The 18,049-nt window shown below is 40.7% G+C and overlaps 1 protein-coding gene across 2 annotated transcripts; it reads left to right on the forward strand.

The window, feature by feature from the left end:
• The first annotated feature begins 4,659 nt into the window (after positions 1-4,659).
• LOC124009747 (E3 ubiquitin-protein ligase RNF167-like) lies at positions 4,660-17,307 on the forward strand. 2 transcript variants are annotated; one of them, XM_046321894.1, is made up of 10 exons: positions 4,660-4,932; positions 6,030-6,189; positions 6,298-6,378; positions 12,631-12,774; positions 12,938-13,025; positions 13,231-13,321; positions 13,995-14,100; positions 14,284-14,377; positions 14,615-14,695; positions 14,795-17,307. In XM_046321894.1, the coding sequence occupies exons 2-10, from the start codon at positions 6,091-6,093 to the stop codon at positions 15,220-15,222; spliced, it is 1,212 nt and encodes a 403-aa protein (XP_046177850.1). In that variant the 5' UTR covers positions 4,660-4,932; positions 6,030-6,090; the 3' UTR covers positions 15,223-17,307. The 2 variants fall into 2 exon arrangements, with proteins under 2 accessions (XP_046177850.1, XP_046177858.1); XM_046321902.1 differs by lacking the exon at positions 4,660-4,932 and adding an exon at positions 4,964-5,621.
• The last annotated feature ends 742 nt before the right edge of the window (positions 17,308-18,049 follow it).

Genomic DNA, 18,049 nt, shown 5'->3' on the forward strand with positions numbered 1-18,049 from the left:
GACCAAAACTGGTTCATGCATGTGACAGACCAATACCTCTCCAGGCTTCTTCTGTCCAAGCTGAGACCTTGAAACTGATATATCCCTTTCGTTCTGAAAACAAGGTTCTTGGCGTACTGCCAAATTGTAGATACCGATAGTGAGGATTCCTCCCAGGCAAGTTCAAACAGTCACTTGCTTGAACACGGAAATGCACAAACACAGAACAAAGAAATTGGTTATTAGAAAAGCACAAACATAAAATTTTCCATCACACATATTTCTTAAATGATTTTAGATTCATTCTTACTATTTTGAGTAAGTGATACTGGCTTTGATCCTACGTTGTCTCATGGGAGACAAACATCGGTAACTGCCACATCAAACCACACCCCCAAGACTGAAATCATAATGTTATGACTATAACTACTGTTCCCCGAGGGAGGGAAACGAGGTACAACATACTATGGGGAGTTGCACTCCCGCGACTTTAGTTGAAGGATTGAAAATCTAAAAAAACCCAATGAAATCCACACCTTGCTGGAAGCTCCACCTTCCATAAGTGATAAGCGTGAGGCTCAGATTAATTCCTTCAATTCAATACCTCTCTTCACCAAGCACAGGAACGGGCAGTGTGGTGCCAAACATGTTTTGTACCTTGTTTCCCTCCTTCAAGTAACAGTAGTTAAAGTCATAACGTTATGTGTTATGTTCCCTTTCAGTCAACTTTGGTACAACATACTATGGGTAAAAAGAATCACGCACCAGATACTAAAATGAAACAGAGCATCGCAGACCACCCAGACCTGACCCCGCAAGATAAGACAGTGTGGGTATTGCGCACAAGTCATGGTGACTAGTCACTTTCCCCTGTCCCAGCTGTGAGCACACTGGGAGCAGTGACATCAAAGTGATAAAACCTCACAAAAGTGTGTGGTGATGCCCAACTCGCCGCATCTCAAATATCTCCTACAGTCAACCCTTAAAAAAACACCCAAGACGCTGCCAGACCCTGGTGGGGTGGGCGTGTACATCAATAGGTAACACTTGCCCCTTGCTGCTGTATGTCAGCTCCAATGCCTGCCACTTATACAGTGTCATTGTGGACGAATAGTAGAAATCACATTCGGAGGTAAACCTCTATTCCCGAGATTGGACCTCTCAGATGCCAAGAACCACAGACCCCAAAATCTCTGACTGAGGGTGCCAAACCTGCCTGTATGCCTGGGATAATTGATCCCTGCACAGAGGGAGTTGCCACTGGACCCCACCCATCATGAATAGGATGCATAAATCATGTTATAACAGCCCTTCTACACTAAAACAAGTGACATATTAGACAACTGCAACCTGTTAAACATTCCGATCTTGTGGCTAGCAAGTAGCAACTAACGTTAGATAGCATATCTAACTCTAGCTAGCATTGTTCAGCCCATAGAAAGTCAGCCCGCTAATAACTTTGGCTTGCTTGCTATCAACTTGAAATTGGATGGCTTAACAAATGTATATTGTAGTTAAACATTAACTACAAAGGCTGAACATTTCCGTACCCCAAGGGAGTTATAAATGTTCCTTCTTGGATGTTCTAGCTAGCTAGCTACTACTGCACTACCCATGTTCACTTCTGGAAAGTTTTCTGCCTACCCCCTGATTTTGGCAATGCATGAACATGAAGTACCCTAAACATAGTTCATAGTCTGGCCCAAAATATCAGACTACAGCAAGTATGACCAACAAAACCAAAAGAGACATGAATCATCTTTCATCAAGTTTACCAAAAGTGTACACTACCGTCGCAATGTTTAGGGTCACTTACAAATGTCCTTGTTTTTGAAAGAATAGCACATTTTTTGTCCATTAAAATAACATCAAATTAATCAGAAATACATTTGTAGACATTGTTAATGTTGTAAATGACAATTGTAGCTGGAAACTGCTGATTTTTTATAGAATATCTACATGGCGTATAGAGGCCCATTATCAGCAACCATACCTCCTGTGTTCCAATGGCACATTAGCCAATCCAAGTTTATCATTTTAAAAGGCTAATTGATCATTAGAAAACCCTTTTGCAATTATGTTAGCACAGCTGAAAACTGTTGTCCTGATTAAAGAAGCAATAAAACGGTCTTTCTTTAGAATAGTTGAGTATCTGGAGCATCAGCCTTTGTGGGTTCAACTTTCAATGTAGATGGGAACATCCCTACAGCTATAAGCTCCTGGAGGAAAGTCAAAATGACAGAAATTGGGCAGGAAGATGGCGATTCTGCATGGTCGACACACCACTTCCTGTAAACGCATACAGCATCCCCTTTGGCCATCTGTGTGACCCTGAGCGGGCCTGCTGGACCCTTTATGGAGAACCACATAAGACAATGGGTTGAGTCTTGTGATGCAAACAGAATAGCGATGGCACTTCCGAATCGAGCTTCAGTATGTTGATGTGAACCATTTTCCATGGTGCTGACCATACACCATGGACCCCTGACTGGTTCAAGACCAACTCCGCATCCCTGTAGGGAGGCCTCTGTGGTCAAAATCACCCATTTGTGAACTACGACTAGGACAGCTCCACAGGGAGTTCGAAGTGCTAGGGTCCATGATTCTATTGCTCTCCATCAACTCATTGAAATTGTGAGATTTTTTGGTTTGTCCCTTCTGGGACATAGATTGTGACTCTTGTATCAGTGCTGTATTGGCTGCATGTGGAACAAGCCCAATGGTACAAAATTGACTGCAGCAGCTAGGAGGTCAAGGAGCCTGTGACTAGCACTGTCACCTGTTTTCTCAGTTTGAATGTTGAAAGACAATTTGCCAAAGATACCAGAGAGTGTTGCACACATGATTTCAATGTCCAATGTCAAGCCCAGGAAGTGATTTCTGAAATAGCCTAATCATATTAAAACATTGTGACTAGTTGTGTTTATGCCACACATAAAATGTAATATATTTTAAAAGTGAAATGACAAATATTTAGGCTTTATTGAAGTGCTAGGTTTTAGGCCGAGGAATAGCCGCTAGGATCGGAAAGAAAGCAGAACACGTGTTAAACTTTCCTGAATAACTGCCTGCTGGGTGCATAGGCCTATGTGGCACATAGGACAACTATGGAGAATGATGATTGGCAACAGACAGCGCATCAGTATCAGAAGTAAAAAATAAAGCCAGACTGGCCTGCTACTATGCCTTTCGATAATCTGTTGAGAGTACACCCACAACTGATCCAAACGTGTGAGTGAATGGAATATATATTCAAATAACAAGGCTTTTATGCCATTATTCAAATGACATTTTCAATGCAGTTTACAGAAAATGGTAACAAAAAATCGCTTTTTGTTTTGGTGCGTCTGGGTGTATGACTCGGTATAGGTTACGGATGCTTAGAGAGAAAGATCTATTACGGTTGGCTCCGACCTGTCATGTTTCAGGGTCATATCAGAAGTAAACATGCAGTCAGACTGGCCTGCTACTTTCTATAATCTGTGGAGAGTAGACTCACAACTGATTGGGCTATGAAGAGAGTAGAGGAAGATGGGTCAAGGATGAGGGATTCTACAAATGCTCCCGGTGAATAGTAGTCCTTTGCCAGTACAGAGTAATAGTTTCACAAATTAAATGTGCTTCAGTCATTGGCTTTTCAGTCAGGTTGGCTTTTTAGCATTCATTGCCATGGTTATCAACTCTACCGCAGAAATGGAATGCAAATCAGACAATAGGTGTTGTAGGGGAAGCTGCAGGGAAGCACTTCAGATTTTACTGCAGAGGATTACAAGGAGTGTTGAATGGTGGTATCCCATCCTCCTAGGCTGTTGGCCTGGGGTAGATTCAGAAAGTAGTGGAATGGGGTGGTGGGTTTTTATTTTATAAGTGATGGATGAGTTGGCAGGGTCATTTCTTTCCCTTTTGTATCACAAAGTGAAATATATTTACATTCATCTCCAGTTGGTGGCAGTAATTCACATTTAGGTTGCCAACCTCCATTTAAAGCTGCAATATGTAACTGCTTGGTTGACCCTACCAAATTCACATAGAAATAAGTTATAGATCTGTCATGTTCATTGAAAGCAAGTCTTTATATGTTTACATATCCTACATTACTCATCTCATATGTATATAATTAAAAAATATATTTCACACCGGTTTAATACCTGCTTGTTTTGTCTGAAATTTTAGCAACCAGGAAATGGCGGAACGATTTCTTAATGCACCTTTAAAAAACACAGAAGAAGAAGAACAGATTACCATTCCAAAGATTTGTATAACTAAACCAAGATAGACCACCAACTGGCGTTTCGAATGGGAACAAGCAAGAGCCAAGCACGATGTAGAGAAATCCTATTGGCGCGTTCTAGCATGTCGTTGCATATTTCCGTTAGAGAACGCCTACTGTCAATTGTGCGTACGTAATAACTCAATTGGCCCTTGCACTCCTTCTGAACAACGCAATTAATTTGGCAAAGGGTAAAGTCTGTTCGTAACATATTCTAGTTCTGGGAACAGAAAACGGTATTGAGATCAAACGTTTCATCGATGTTAAACAAATTGCAGAATGTTGGCCAAAGTCCATCAATAGACTTCCTCTCATCACCATATTTGGTGGGAAGCGTAAACGCCAACCGGATGCTTCAGATTTATACATGCGGGGAAACTTCTGGCTTATTTTTCTATCTGTGACCGTTCACCTAGCGGCAGGATATTATTATACAGGAAATACATAAGTCTTTAGCATAGTATTTTCATAAGAGTGGCTTTAGGCACCAAACAATATAGTTATACACTATTATAACGTATCTAGCTATCTTTGCAATTATACGTTAGTTTGCTAGCTGTGGCATACACCGTTAGCTACTTGAGTCTTCTAAAAATTCGAAGCTTTTAACTAGTTAAATTAGTTCGCTAAATCTAGCCTCTGGAACCGGGAAGGAGAGGACAAAACAACAAGGCACTGGACTGGTACAAGAAGGATCATACCCCTTTATTTTATAAATCAATTATCACACCACTTCTCCCTAGATAGCTAATTAGATATGTTTTACTTCCGATTATTGATATTGTTCTGATCCGTTGATCGGACAGTCAGTGATGATGAACCTGACATAAAGTACCGTAGTTTTAAGATCGCTAGCTAGCTAACGTTAAAATATATTGGCTAAGATTACAGCTAGCTAATGTAAGCGCAGCTATCAATCCGTGGTAAATCAAATTCTTGTTTGTTGTTGTCTTCGCGCACCCGGCTAGCGAGCTAACGTGAACTTATCAGGCCAAGTAAACTAACTAACTTTAGCTAGCTGAGTTTTTACCGAACATAATAGTTTTGTCCACCAGACCGAATGTTTTCCCCCCCATTGATTACAATTTTTAACGTGTTTTCGCTATTTGCTAGATGGGAACGCTAAATAGCTATTTGTGTTGTATTTACAGCCACCATTGATCGTAGAACTATTATACCGTGAAAGTGTGTTCGTTTATTTCAACAGCTTGCAACTGCATCCCGCAATTCTGGGCGTTCCTGTATTGTGGGCTTTCCCCGCCATGGGGTGATGGCTAGTTCGCGACACCGTTAGCTATCGCCCGTTGTGTACAGTCAGGGGGTTTACTGTCTACCGGTCGCTCCCGCTAGCGCGATAGGTTGGGGCTACACGGTGTGTATGCTTGCTAGCACACGGTGTCGTGCTCGCCAGCTGTGTACCGGACTAGCTGGCACACTTTAACACACGTTAACTGCGGGAAAACAGTGCCCGACAGGCGGGGATGAATGACACTGTCTGCCGGTTTATGGCTAGCTAGATACCATTGTCGCCCCGGCCCTTCTATGGGCTTTATCGGCGACTGACATCCAACATTATTTTGCATTAACGCCACGTACTGTACTGCCTCTGCTAGTTTAACAATGTACCAATAGAAGTATAAAGAGAGGTTCCTGCAAATGCAGGAACACGCTGAAATGCAGGCCGCAATTCCACCCTTGTTTATTTGGTCTGGTATTGGAATCATTTGTTATTATGCAATTGATGAATCGATGTATGAAATTAGCCTCTTCCACTCCCCAGGCTGAACTTCCCAGCTTCCTGGCCCCAAGCATCCCATTCTCCAGACAGACAGTGAGGCAGGATGTTGGGTCTGTGGTGCATGGGTGCCCGACTGGGCGTTCTCACTCTGGCGCTGTGCTGTACACTGGCTCCCTTACCTGCACACGCGTACATCTATGCTGTGAGTCCTCATGATGATTGTTGAACTGTGTGATCAAGTTTCTTGTGGATTTACACGTGATCTCAGTGTACTGGCATTGATTTGAACACTTGTGTCTCTGTCTGGTAGCATTACAGCAATATGACCAACATGTTGTTTGAGGACCTGCCTGCCTTTTTTGGATCATCACTACCCAAAGAAGGACTTATGGTGAGTAGTGAGCAAGGTTTAATATCAAAATACTCAATACCAAAATGATACCATGGAAAAAAGAAGGCATATTAGCCAAAGTAACAGAATGGCACTTGATCCAGACAGAAACTCAGCTACTGCTCTATTCAATCGTTAGGCATCTTTAGAGTTCAATATCATTACACTTTACATTTTTGGGTCAACCTTTTCAGAGACAGCGTGTTCGTAAAGTATTCAGACTAGAGGTCGACGAATTAACCGGAATGGCCGATTAATTGGGGACGATTTTAAAGTTTTCATAATCGGTAATCAGCATTTTTGGACACCGATCGTGGCCGATTACATTGCACTCCACGAGGAGACTGCGTGGCAGGCTGACCACCTGTTATGCGAGTGCAGCAAGGAGCCAAGGTAAGGCGCTAGCTAGCATTAAATGTATCTTGTAAAAAACAATCAATCTTAACATAATCACTAGTTAACTACACATGCTTGATGATATTACTAATTTATCTAGCTTGTCCTGCATTGCATATAATCGATGCGGTGCCTGTTAATCATTGAATCACAGCCTACTTCGCCAAACTGGTGATTTAGCAAGCGCATTCGCAAAAATAGCACCATCGTTGCACCAATGTGTACCTAACCATAAACATCAACGCCTTTCTTAAAATCAATACACAAGTATATATTTTTAAACCTGCATATTTAGTTAATATTGCCTGCTAACATGAATTTCTTCTAACTAGGGAAATTGTGTCACTTCTCTTGCTTTCTGTGCAACAGAGTCATGGTATATGCAGCAGTTTGGGCCGCCTGGCTCTTTGCGAACTGTGTGAAGACTATTTCTTCCTAACAAAGACAGCCAACTTCGCCAAACGGGGGATGATTTAACAAAAGCACATTTGTGAAAAAGCACAATTGTTGCACGAATCTACCTAACCATAAACATCAATGCTTTTCTTAAAATCAATACACAGAAGTATATTTTTAAACCTGCATATTTAGTTAAAATAAATTCATGTTAGCAGGCAATATTAAACTAGGGAAATTGTCACTTCTCTTGCGTTCATTGCACACAGAGTCAGGGTATATGCAACAGTTTGGGCCGCCTGGCTCGTTGTGAACTAATTTGCCAGAATTTTATGACATAACATTGAAGATTGTGCAATGTAACAGCAATATTTAGACTTAAGGATGCCACCCGTTAGATAAAATACGTAACGGTTCTGTATTTCACTGAAAGAATAAACGTTTTGTTTTCTAAATGATAGTTTCCGGATTTGACCATATTAATGACCTAAGGCTAGTATTTCTGTGTGTTATTGTATTATAATTAAGTCTATGATTTGGTAGAGCAGAATGACTGAGCGGTGGTAGGCAACAGCAGGCTCGTAAGCATGAATTCAAACAGCACTTTACTGCATTTGCCAGCAGCTCTTCCCAATGTTTTTTTTTGTAAATGTATAAAAAAAATTAAAACAGAAGTACCTTATTTACATAAGTGTTCAGACCCTTTGCTATGAAACTCAAAATTGAGCTTAGGTGCATCCTGTTTTTATTGATCATCCTTGAGATGTTTCTTCAACTTGAATTGTAGTCCACCTGTGGTAGATTTAATTGATTGGACATGATTTGGAAAGGCACACACTTGTCTATATAAGGTCCCACAGTTGACCCTGCATGTCCTCGCAAAAACCAAGCCATGAGGTTGAAGGAATTTTCCGTAGAGCTCCGAGACAGGATTATGTCAAGACACAGATCTGGGGAAGGGTACCAAAACATTTCTGCAGCATTCTTGGTCCCCAAGAACACAGTGGCCTCAGTGGGGGGGGGGGGGCTTGGTCAGGTAACCAACAACCCAATGGTCACTCTGACAGAGTTCCTCTATGGAGATGGGAGAACCTTCCAGAAGGACAACCATCTCTGCAGCACTCCACCAAGCAGGCCTTAATGGTAGAGTGGCCAGACGGATGCTGCTCCTTAAATAAAGGTTCAATAAAAAAGGGACCTCAGACTGGGGCAACGGTTCACCTTCCAACAGGACAACGACCCTAAGCACACAGCCAAGACAATGCAGTAGTGGCTTCAGGACAAGTCCCTGAATATCCTTGAGGGACCCAACCAGAGCCCGGACCTGTCAGGTTGGACGCTCCCCATCCAACCTGACAGAGCTACAGAGGATCTGCAGAAAAGAGTGGGAGAAAGTCCACGTATAGGTGTATCAAGCTTGTAGCGTCATAACCAGGAAGACTCGGCTGTAATCACTGCCAAAGGTGTTTCGACAAACTACCGAGTAAAGGGTCAGAATACTTACAGTTGATGTCGGAAGTTTACATACACCTTAGCCAAATAAATTTAAACTAATTTTTTCACAATTCCTGACATTTAGTCTTGTCAGTTTGGATCACCACTTTATTTTAAGAATGTGATATGTCCGAATAATAGTAGAGTGATTTACATTCCCAGTGGGTCAGAAGTTTACATACACTCAATTAGTATTTGGTAGCATTGCCCTTTTCAATTGTTTAACATGGGTCAAACGTTTCAGGTAGCCTTCCACAAGCTTCCCACAATAACTTGGGTGAATTTTGGCCCATTCCTCCTGACAGAGCTGGTGTAACTGAGTCAGGTTTGTAGGCCTCCTTGCTCCCACAAATGTTCTATAGGATTGGGGTCAGGGCTTTGTGATGGCCACTCCCAATACCTTGACTTTGTCCTTAATCCATTTTGCCACAACTTTGGAAATATGCTTGTGGTCATTGTCCATTTGGAAGACCCATTTGCGACCAAGCTTTAACTTCCTGACTGATGTCTTGAGATGTTGCTTCAATATATCCACATAATTGTCATTCCTCATGACGCCATCTATTTTGAGAAGGGCACCAGTCCCTCCTCCAGCAAAGCACCCCCACAACATGATGCTGCCACCCCTGTGCTTCATTGTTTGGATGGTGTTCTTCGGCTTGCAAGCGTCCCCTTTTTTTCTCCAAACATAACAATGGTCATTATTGCCAAACAGTTCTATTTTTGTTTCATCAGACCAGAGGACATTTCTCCAAAAAGTATGATCTTTTGTCACCATGTGCAGTTGCAAACTGTAGTCTGGCTTTTTTATAGCGGTTTTGGAGCAGTGGCTTCTTCCTTGCTTGTGGCCTTTCAGGTTGTGTCGATATAGGACTTGTTTTACGCTTGTGGAAGGCTACCTGAAATGTTTTACCCAAGTTAAAGAATTTAAAGGCAATGCTACCAAATACTAATTGAGTGTATGTAAACTTCTGACCCACTGGGAATGTGATGAAAGCAATAAAAGCTGAAATAAATCACTCTCTACTATTATTCTGACATTTCACATTCTTAAAATAAAGTGGTGATCCTAACTGACCTAAGACAGGGGATTTTTATTAGAATTAAATGTCAGGAATTGTGAAAAACTGAGTTTAAATGTATTTGGCTAAAGTGTACGTAAACTTCTGACTTCAACTGTAGATACTTTTGTACCTGTTTCCTCCAGCATCTTCACAAGGTCCTTTGCTGTTATTCTGTGATTGATTTGCACTTTTCGCAGCAAAATACATTAATCTCTAGGAGACAGAACACGTCTCCTTCCTGAGCGGTATGGCGGCTGCGTGGTCCCATGGTGTTTATACTTGCGTACTATTGTTTGTACAGATGAATCTGGTACCTTCAGGCATTTGGAAATTGTTCCCAATGATGAACCAGACTTGTGGGGGTCTTTCTGGGGTCTTGTCTGATTTCTTTTGATTTTCCCATGATGTCAAGCAAAGAGGCACTGAGTTTGAAGGTAGGCCTTGAAATACATCTTCAGGTACACCTCCAATAGGCTAATTGACATAATTTCAGTCTATCAGAAGCTTCTAAAGCCATGACATTATTTTCTGGAATTTTCCAAGCTGTTTATTAAAGGCACAGTAAACGTAGTGTAGTTAATCCTCTGACCCACTGGAATTGTTTTACAGTGAAATAATATGTCTGTAACAATTGTTGGAAAAAGTACTTGTCATTTCAAAGTAGATGTCCCTACCGACTTGCCAAAACTATAGTTTGTTTAACAAGTTATTTGTGGAGTGGTTGAAATACGGGTTTTAATGTCTCATATGTAAACTTCTGACTTCAACTGTATGCAAATGTGATATTTCAGTACATGTTTGCAATACTTTTTCGAAAATGTATAAAAACCTGTTTTTGCTTTGTCGTTATGGGGTATTGTATGTAGATTGCTTGGGGGAACAAACAATTTATCAATTTTAGGCTGTAACGTAACAAAATGTGGAAAAAATCAGAGGGTCTGAATACTTTCCCGCATGCACTGTATGCATTAATGAATAAATTATACAGTCATACAATCAATTAGTTTTTTTTACTAATCATACTACATAACATAATGGTATTAATTTATTTGAATGGTAAATGTCTTTGGAAAATTGAGAAGTAGCCTAGGCCTATTGCTTATTCATATTTTCTTTCTGTTTACCATTTTACCAAGTGAAACTGCATATACCTATACAAGTGAATGCATATTCAATAGCAGTGTGTGTATGCATTCAGTTATTGGGCTTTTTTTGCCTTATTTCATGGAACCATATGGGATTTATTTTATTTTACTGCAGTTTAAGTGACACCCGCCCCAAAAAAAGAATTTTCATATATGGCCAAATAGAGAAGTCAGATTAGACATTTCCTAATAAGACACTTTAGTCAACACCTTTGTTTACAAAACAGCCATTGAATTATTCAAATCACTCAGCCACAGATCCTAACGTTTTATATTCATCCCAATGTCTCCCTGTGCACCCTGCGTGCTAGTGTGCATGTGATGTTGGTCTATGTAAACCAAATGTAACCTGGATATAGCCGGTCCATGAATCGGCGTATACAAACATGAGTGGATTACCTTGAAAACAGGTCAGGCATTTTAGAGTCAGTCTCCAGTTCTTTATTGTACCTCAGTGATTCATACACAGTTTCGTTGAGGCAATAGATAATTTTTCGGAGAGACCAATTTTAAGTGAATGGCACAAACTTTATTCAATCAGCTTTTAAATGAGCATATTTTGCATTATGGTCAGCATATTATCACCAAGTACTAGGGTAGATAATTGATATTCGCTTCAGCTGTAAGCTAGCAAGGAAAGTTAGTTTACAATGCTGGAAGCTACTGGTATCTTCTTGCATTGTCAAGTGTTCTAGCCATTATGGATGTTGTTTTGCGAACAGTAATGAACAGTTTTTACATAACGTGTCGCATTATTCAAGTGTGTTAACTTCTGTGCAGTATGAGTGGGGAGCTAACATGATGCAGCCTTCCCAGTGCAGGAGCAGGCACCGTATAAAGGTTTCTACACTCTTAATATGCGTAGAGTTGTGCGTACGCTGGGTGGAGTCATGCATCCTTTGTTACATGATATCTCATCAGTCCATACTCCCAAATAGCATCATTCACAAGGGGGTGACATATGTGTTCTTGTTGTCTTCTCATTTGCTGTGAAAGCAAAATAAGAGTCTCTTGTCTCCTTTTCTTCCCTTGCTAGCAAGTTGGCTAAACATTGCAAGCTCGCTAGCCTTTTAGCATCCCACATCGCCATGTGAAATAATATAATGAAATAATATGCCCCGGCCACTTCGCTCAACAGACTTCATCCGTGAGACACATTTCACAGAAGTACCGAAAGTAAATACAAATTCTAGTATATTTACATTTGAGTCATTTAGCAGATGCTCTTATCCAGAGCGACTTGGTACATTCATCTTAAGATAGCTAGGTGGGACCACCACATCTCACAGTTATAGTAAGTACATTTTTCCTCAATTTAAAGTGGAAGTGTTAGTTCACAAAAGGCTTTTTTTCCCCTTGTTTTTTTGTGAGGGTCAGGGTGGGAAGGGGGGTGCTGTGAGATTGTTTAACATAGGGTTTCAGATTTCTTTTGGAAGGGATGGGCTGTTCTAGCTTTAGGGGGAAGCTGGTTCCACCATTGGGATGCCAGGACAGAGAAGAGCTTGGACTGGGCTGAGCGGGAGCTACCCTCTCGTAGGGGTGGGAGGCCCAAGAGACCTAAGGTGGCAGAACGGAGTGCTCGTGTTGGGGTGTAGTACCGAACCGTTTTCATTTTCTAGTATCGAAAAAGTACAGAAGTTTCCGTATACCATGCAACACTAATGTGAGAGAAGGGTAATGGAATAGTGAATACAGGAGCAACATGTCCTTTGATCCATTGCAAACATCAGCTGAAACATCCTTTCTCTCTCTTCAAGGGTGTGTTAGTAGAGTCACGACCACTCAACGGCTGCACTCCGATAGAACCTCCACCACCACTGCCCACATCTAGTGATCCCAACACGACCACTACTAAGTACATAGTCCTCATCCGACGCTATGACTGCAATTTTGATATCAAGGTTGGTGTGTGTAGCTATGTTGTTGGGTTGCTTAGGATATAAGGTGTTGCAATTACATTTGAATTCAACAGATTATGTATTGCAACATATTCAGTGTAAAATCACACTGCGCCTAGTGTTTTCAATTGTTACAATGTAAATTATGGTTTTGTTTTCAACGCAGGTGCTGCATGCACAGCAAGCTGGATTCAGTGCAGCCATTGTTCACAACATGTACTCAGAGACTCTACTCAACATGAACTACAGCAATGGTGAGGATCCTACAATCATCACCTTCTCTAAGCTGCCTATATCCATTTCTTACAGAATCAGTTCAGTTAGTACAACGTTTACTTAACCAGGTTGCCTCTCTCCTCAAAATCTCAAGTAGTCTTTATTAACCAGTATCATCCTAATAATTAAATACATTGGTAATGCTGAGTGGCAGTGCTCCTCTTTTTGTTTGTTTGTGTGTAGAAACTATTGCAGAGGAGATTGAGATCCCCTCCGTATTCACCAGCTACTACGCCTCCCAAATTCTAAGGACTTTCATCATTCCTGAACATGGGTGAGTACCATTGTGACGTTTTTTATTTTTGTCAAGCTCAATTTCCATGACAATGTTAGATGGAGGTATGACTTAACTGTCTGTTGGGGGGTTATGATTGCTAATGTAACCATTCAACAAATATTTTTGGGATATTTATTCATGGTCTTGCACCATAGTGAAGACCGGACTTTATTGATCAGATTTGCGCTGAGATTCAGTCATATTCTTCACATCTTTGCACTCATCATGTCAACCCTGTTGAGGGTCTCATATCAAATGTATATTTGTCACGTGCTTCGTAAACAACAGGTGTGGACTGACAGTGAAATGCTTACTTACGGCCCGTCCCAACAATACAGAGAAAAATAAAATAGAGAAATAATAGAAAAGTAAAACACGTAATAATAAAAGTAATAGATACATAATGAGTAACGATAACTTGACATTATACAAGGAGTACCAGTGCCAAATCGATGTGCAAGGGTACGAGGTAATTGAGGTAGATATGTACATATAACTAGGAATAAAGTGCGATTGGCTGGTCCTATGTGGACGTCATCACTATGTTGGAGGTGGTGTTGAGTCTGGCACTGCTGTCCCTCTTAGTCGTACAGATTTGTGATCCGGAGGTGGTCGCTTTTCTGAACAATGCCCCCATACTAATGTGGATGGTGCTGTATTTGGTATGCAGGGCCTATGTGATCCTCAAGCCGGAGTTTGCCTTCCCACTTTCATACTATCTCATCCCCTTCACTGGAATAGTGGGCATGATCATCCTTGTGATGGTTGTCATCCTGGTAAGTGCCTTTAGGAAACAGACTCATTTTGCTATGAATGGGGAGTTGATTTCACAATTGAATAGTTAAATATTCATTTCATACATCCTAAATCAATGGAATGCAATAATTGTATTCGCATATTAAAAGCACTGACTCTCAACCCTTAGATTTTGGTGTGGTCTGTGTCTCATCTTGGTTTAGATTGTGCGCTGTGTGCAGTACAGGAAAAGGATGAGGAAATATAGGCTGACTAAGGAACAGCTGAAGAAGATCCCCATTCACAAGTTCACCAAAGGTAATGAGAGAGTCCCTCCACACATTCAAATGAGAATCTGTCACCCGTGTAACTAGTCAAAGACATTGCAAAACACTTTGTGAAACAGCAGTACAGTATTTCTTCTCTGGAATGTTGAGAAACCTAATTAACAAGAAGGGTAATCTGATTGTCTGCTCCTGTTATTATTACATTACACGTAGCATTACAATGCATTGTATTTCCACCTGTCACATGTCAATCTTATTTGTATTCTAGGTGATGAATATGATGTTTGTGCTATTTGTCTGGATGAGTATGAAGAGGGTGACAGACTGCGAGTTTTGCCTTGCTCACACGGTAATTGCAAGTGATCACATTTGGCCCTGTCTCACTCAGAAGTTGTTCTCACAGGTCCAAGGCCATATGGTAACTGTTTTATTTCTGTCATCTCTTCAGCGTACCACAGCAAGTGTGTGGACCCCTGGCTTACAGGGACTAAGAAAACTTGCCCTGTGTGTAAACAACGCGTAACCCGACCTAATCCAGAGTATTCTGAGTCCGAGTCTGAGGATGATGGGGCATCTCGTGCAGATGAAGAGGGGGCAGAGGGTGAAGCTGACACCGAGCGCACCCCTCTGCTCCGCCCCTCCAACCCAGGCTCCCCTTCTGGCAACCCAGGGGCCTACTCTGCCACTGTCACCACGGTAACCACCGCCCAGTGCCTAGGCTCCCCTGGGCACAGCAACTCGCCCATCCTGGAGTACGAGGGCTACTACTCCCCTCAGGGGGAGTCAGACTCTGATACCGAGGAAGAGGGGATGGACTCCCACCCCTCAGATGATGACACTACCCAGCTCATTGTTAGGGGTGCAGTGGGGGTCTGAAAGCTTGGAGGGAGCTGAGATAAAATTACTTTATGTTCGCTCAGTAGGGTCAGGCTTGTCCCTGCAGGGTGTTTTTAAATGGTTTATGGAGTCGTGGCTATGGAGTTGTCTCAGCCATAGACTTTCTAGAACACTATTGTCACTTTGGTTACGTTGAACAGATTTACATATTTTTTCCAATTTAGACTCAATGTTGCTAGCTCTAAGATGTTCATATTTAGCTGAGATTCTGATATGTTTTAGCTGTTCTGTCTTCAACATGAGGCACACATTGATAAGTACAGTAAATCAGTTCAAACATTTAGCTTTGAGTCTTTGCCAGTGAACTATAACCCCGCCATCCATCCCTAAAACTTAAGATTTGCACAAAATGAATCAACTGACAGGTAGTCTCAATCTTAACGAGCAGTATTTAGTTGAATACATTTTTTCAATGCACTACTTGACAATTGACATACCCCATTCTTATTTTCAATTAACATATTGTACAAGGAGATAACCCACCTGAGATTATTTTTGTAGTTATTGAGTAGACTCAAGTCATCCACCAGTTGTTCTTCATATTTCTTCAACATTTTTATTCTAGTATTACATTGTTATTGCATTGTTGGGTTTTGAGTTCGAAAGAAAGGCATGTCACTGTACTTGTGCATGTGACATTAAAACTTCAAACTTGAGTTGAAAGGAAACTACAGTGCTGCAGTCTCATTAATAATATCTCTTCCCCATGCTAGTAGTATACCTGTATGCATCTCTGTAACTGGTTTCTGTCATTATATTGGTTAAGTGGGAGTATAGTTTACTCTATGGGGTGTTTCTCTGTCTGATGGGTTTATGGAGTTTTTGGACTGTTAATTTGTTATGCATCATTGACCAGTAATCGGGGCATGCCAAAGGAGATTATTTATTCTTTACTTCACTGTAATACATTTTTATTATCCAGCATTGTTTCTTTGAACTTCTTTTACTCAGAATTTGTCCAGTTTGATTTTATTTCAGCCTCTTCTATGATAGATCGTTCTTCATGATGTTGTAATGTTTGTTTGTTTTTCTTTGTTTTTGTTTTTGACATAACTGGTGATATGGTCCGTCTAAAAGAGATTCCATCTGCTCTCTGAAGAAGTTGACCAAACTCAGGAATAGGAACATATTTACTCTGTATGGAAATTACATTTCAGAATTCTTCATGGATATTCTTGTTTTATTTTCATACAGAATTAATATATTACACCATAGAATATAGCAAACCATCGGCACAATTCTTTCCAGTTTTGTCAGTCTCCTCACATCAGCCTTTGTCTACCTGTAGAAGTACAGATGTATTGTTAGGAGAATAGTGTGTATCTTAAGGGACTATTACTCGATGTAACAGTGTTTTTTTTGTAATTTTCTGTGTAGCCTTTTATACACAGTACACACTTTAGGAACAAGGTAGGCAACTATGTAGATGATCATATGACCATGCATCAAAATACACTCTGTTTAGATACTTTTTCCCCTGAAAATAGCAGGAGAAGGGGGGTGCCAGTCCTTACACATTGTTACATATTCACGTTGGTCTCCACCTCTGCTATGAATCTATTGCTTTCTGTATGCAATTTCTTGATTGTCTGTGTACATTGTGTCTTCTAGTATTCCTAGGATGGCAATTATTTTTTGACAAATTATATGTTAACATCTCCCATATGACATGATGTATGATTTAGCTTTTGAGTAGAATGTGCCTAATTTCAGTCAGAATGTATCTTTATTGCTGATAAATGATCAATGTTCATATACCACAATTTAATTTGTAGATGTATTTTTTAAAACATTTTGGAAATCAAATGAAAGACTTATGTCAATGTACCTTTAAGCACAAGCAAAACGCGAGTAACAATAGTAATGGAACTGGCTATAAGCTTCTGTGGCGCTCATGCCATTGGGACCAAGTTTGAAGTGTTATGTAATGCTTTCATTTATTATGTCATTGTCGGTTAGTCCTTGACTGCTGCATTTCCATAACCTCCTTTCTCACTGCTGAAGATTTATATAGTCTTGTGACATTTTATGTTGGTCCCATAAAAATAAACAACATATTTTGGGCTTCTGTTTTAAGTCTAGAGTTTTTATCAGCCAGGAATCAACTTCCTATCGACATTAGTTAGAATACGGTAAATTAACTTAAATATCCCCTCTCCCTCCACCAAAGTACCATGATTAGAGGGAATGGTGTCTTTCCTGGCTGTGTTTGAAAGTGAAGAACAATTGTCATAAGATTCACAACAGTTGTTGAAATCAGAATAATTCTAAAAATAGGCAATTTATTTGATGATAAATGTTCTAAATCATTACCAACTACAAACCTAGTGACTCATACTGTACCATAACTGAATGACAGCATGAATTTGCTTCTAGCCCCCTGCAGTTTACCAGCCCTGCAGTTCCATTGGTTGAATTGAACTCAGCCATGAATGGTTATGGTCAATGGATTGGACCAGTCACCACGCCTCTCTCATTTCTATTCTGTGTCGGAGAGACACAGGTTCATTTATAAGCAAATACCTCAGAGTACAGTCATTAGGCTAATTAACATTGAGCATAGCTCAACAAGTCTGGCTATGATATGTTCCCTGACTGTTTTCATTTCAATAAGGCTCTCCCCCACACACTTTCTTTGTTTAAACTCCATTTATGAAAGACATTCAGCTAGTAAACAGTCATCACACAAATCAGTTGTCAAACACTTTCTAAAGGGCAAGTACACATCACCCCTGTGAAACATATACAGTGGGGCAACAAAGTATTTAGTCAGCCACCAATTGTGCAAGTTCTCCCACTTAAAAAG

This window comes from Oncorhynchus gorbuscha, linkage group LG02 (genome assembly GCF_021184085.1).
Source record: "Oncorhynchus gorbuscha isolate QuinsamMale2020 ecotype Even-year linkage group LG02, OgorEven_v1.0, whole genome shotgun sequence".
NCBI classification, from domain to species: Eukaryota; Metazoa; Chordata; class Actinopteri; order Salmoniformes; family Salmonidae; genus Oncorhynchus; species Oncorhynchus gorbuscha.

Coding starts and splice junctions, on each gene's coding strand:
- LOC124009747 (XM_046321894.1), top strand. CDS start 6,091: ATGTTGGGTCTGTGGTGCATGGGTGCCCGACTGGGCGTTCTCACTCTG. Junction 6,190..6,297: donor CACACGCGTACATCTATGCT/GTGAGTCCTCAT, acceptor TCTGTCTGGTAG/CATTACAGCAATATGACCAA. Junction 12,775..12,937: donor ACTGCAATTTTGATATCAAG/GTTGGTGTGTGT, acceptor TTTTCAACGCAG/GTGCTGCATGCACAGCAAGC.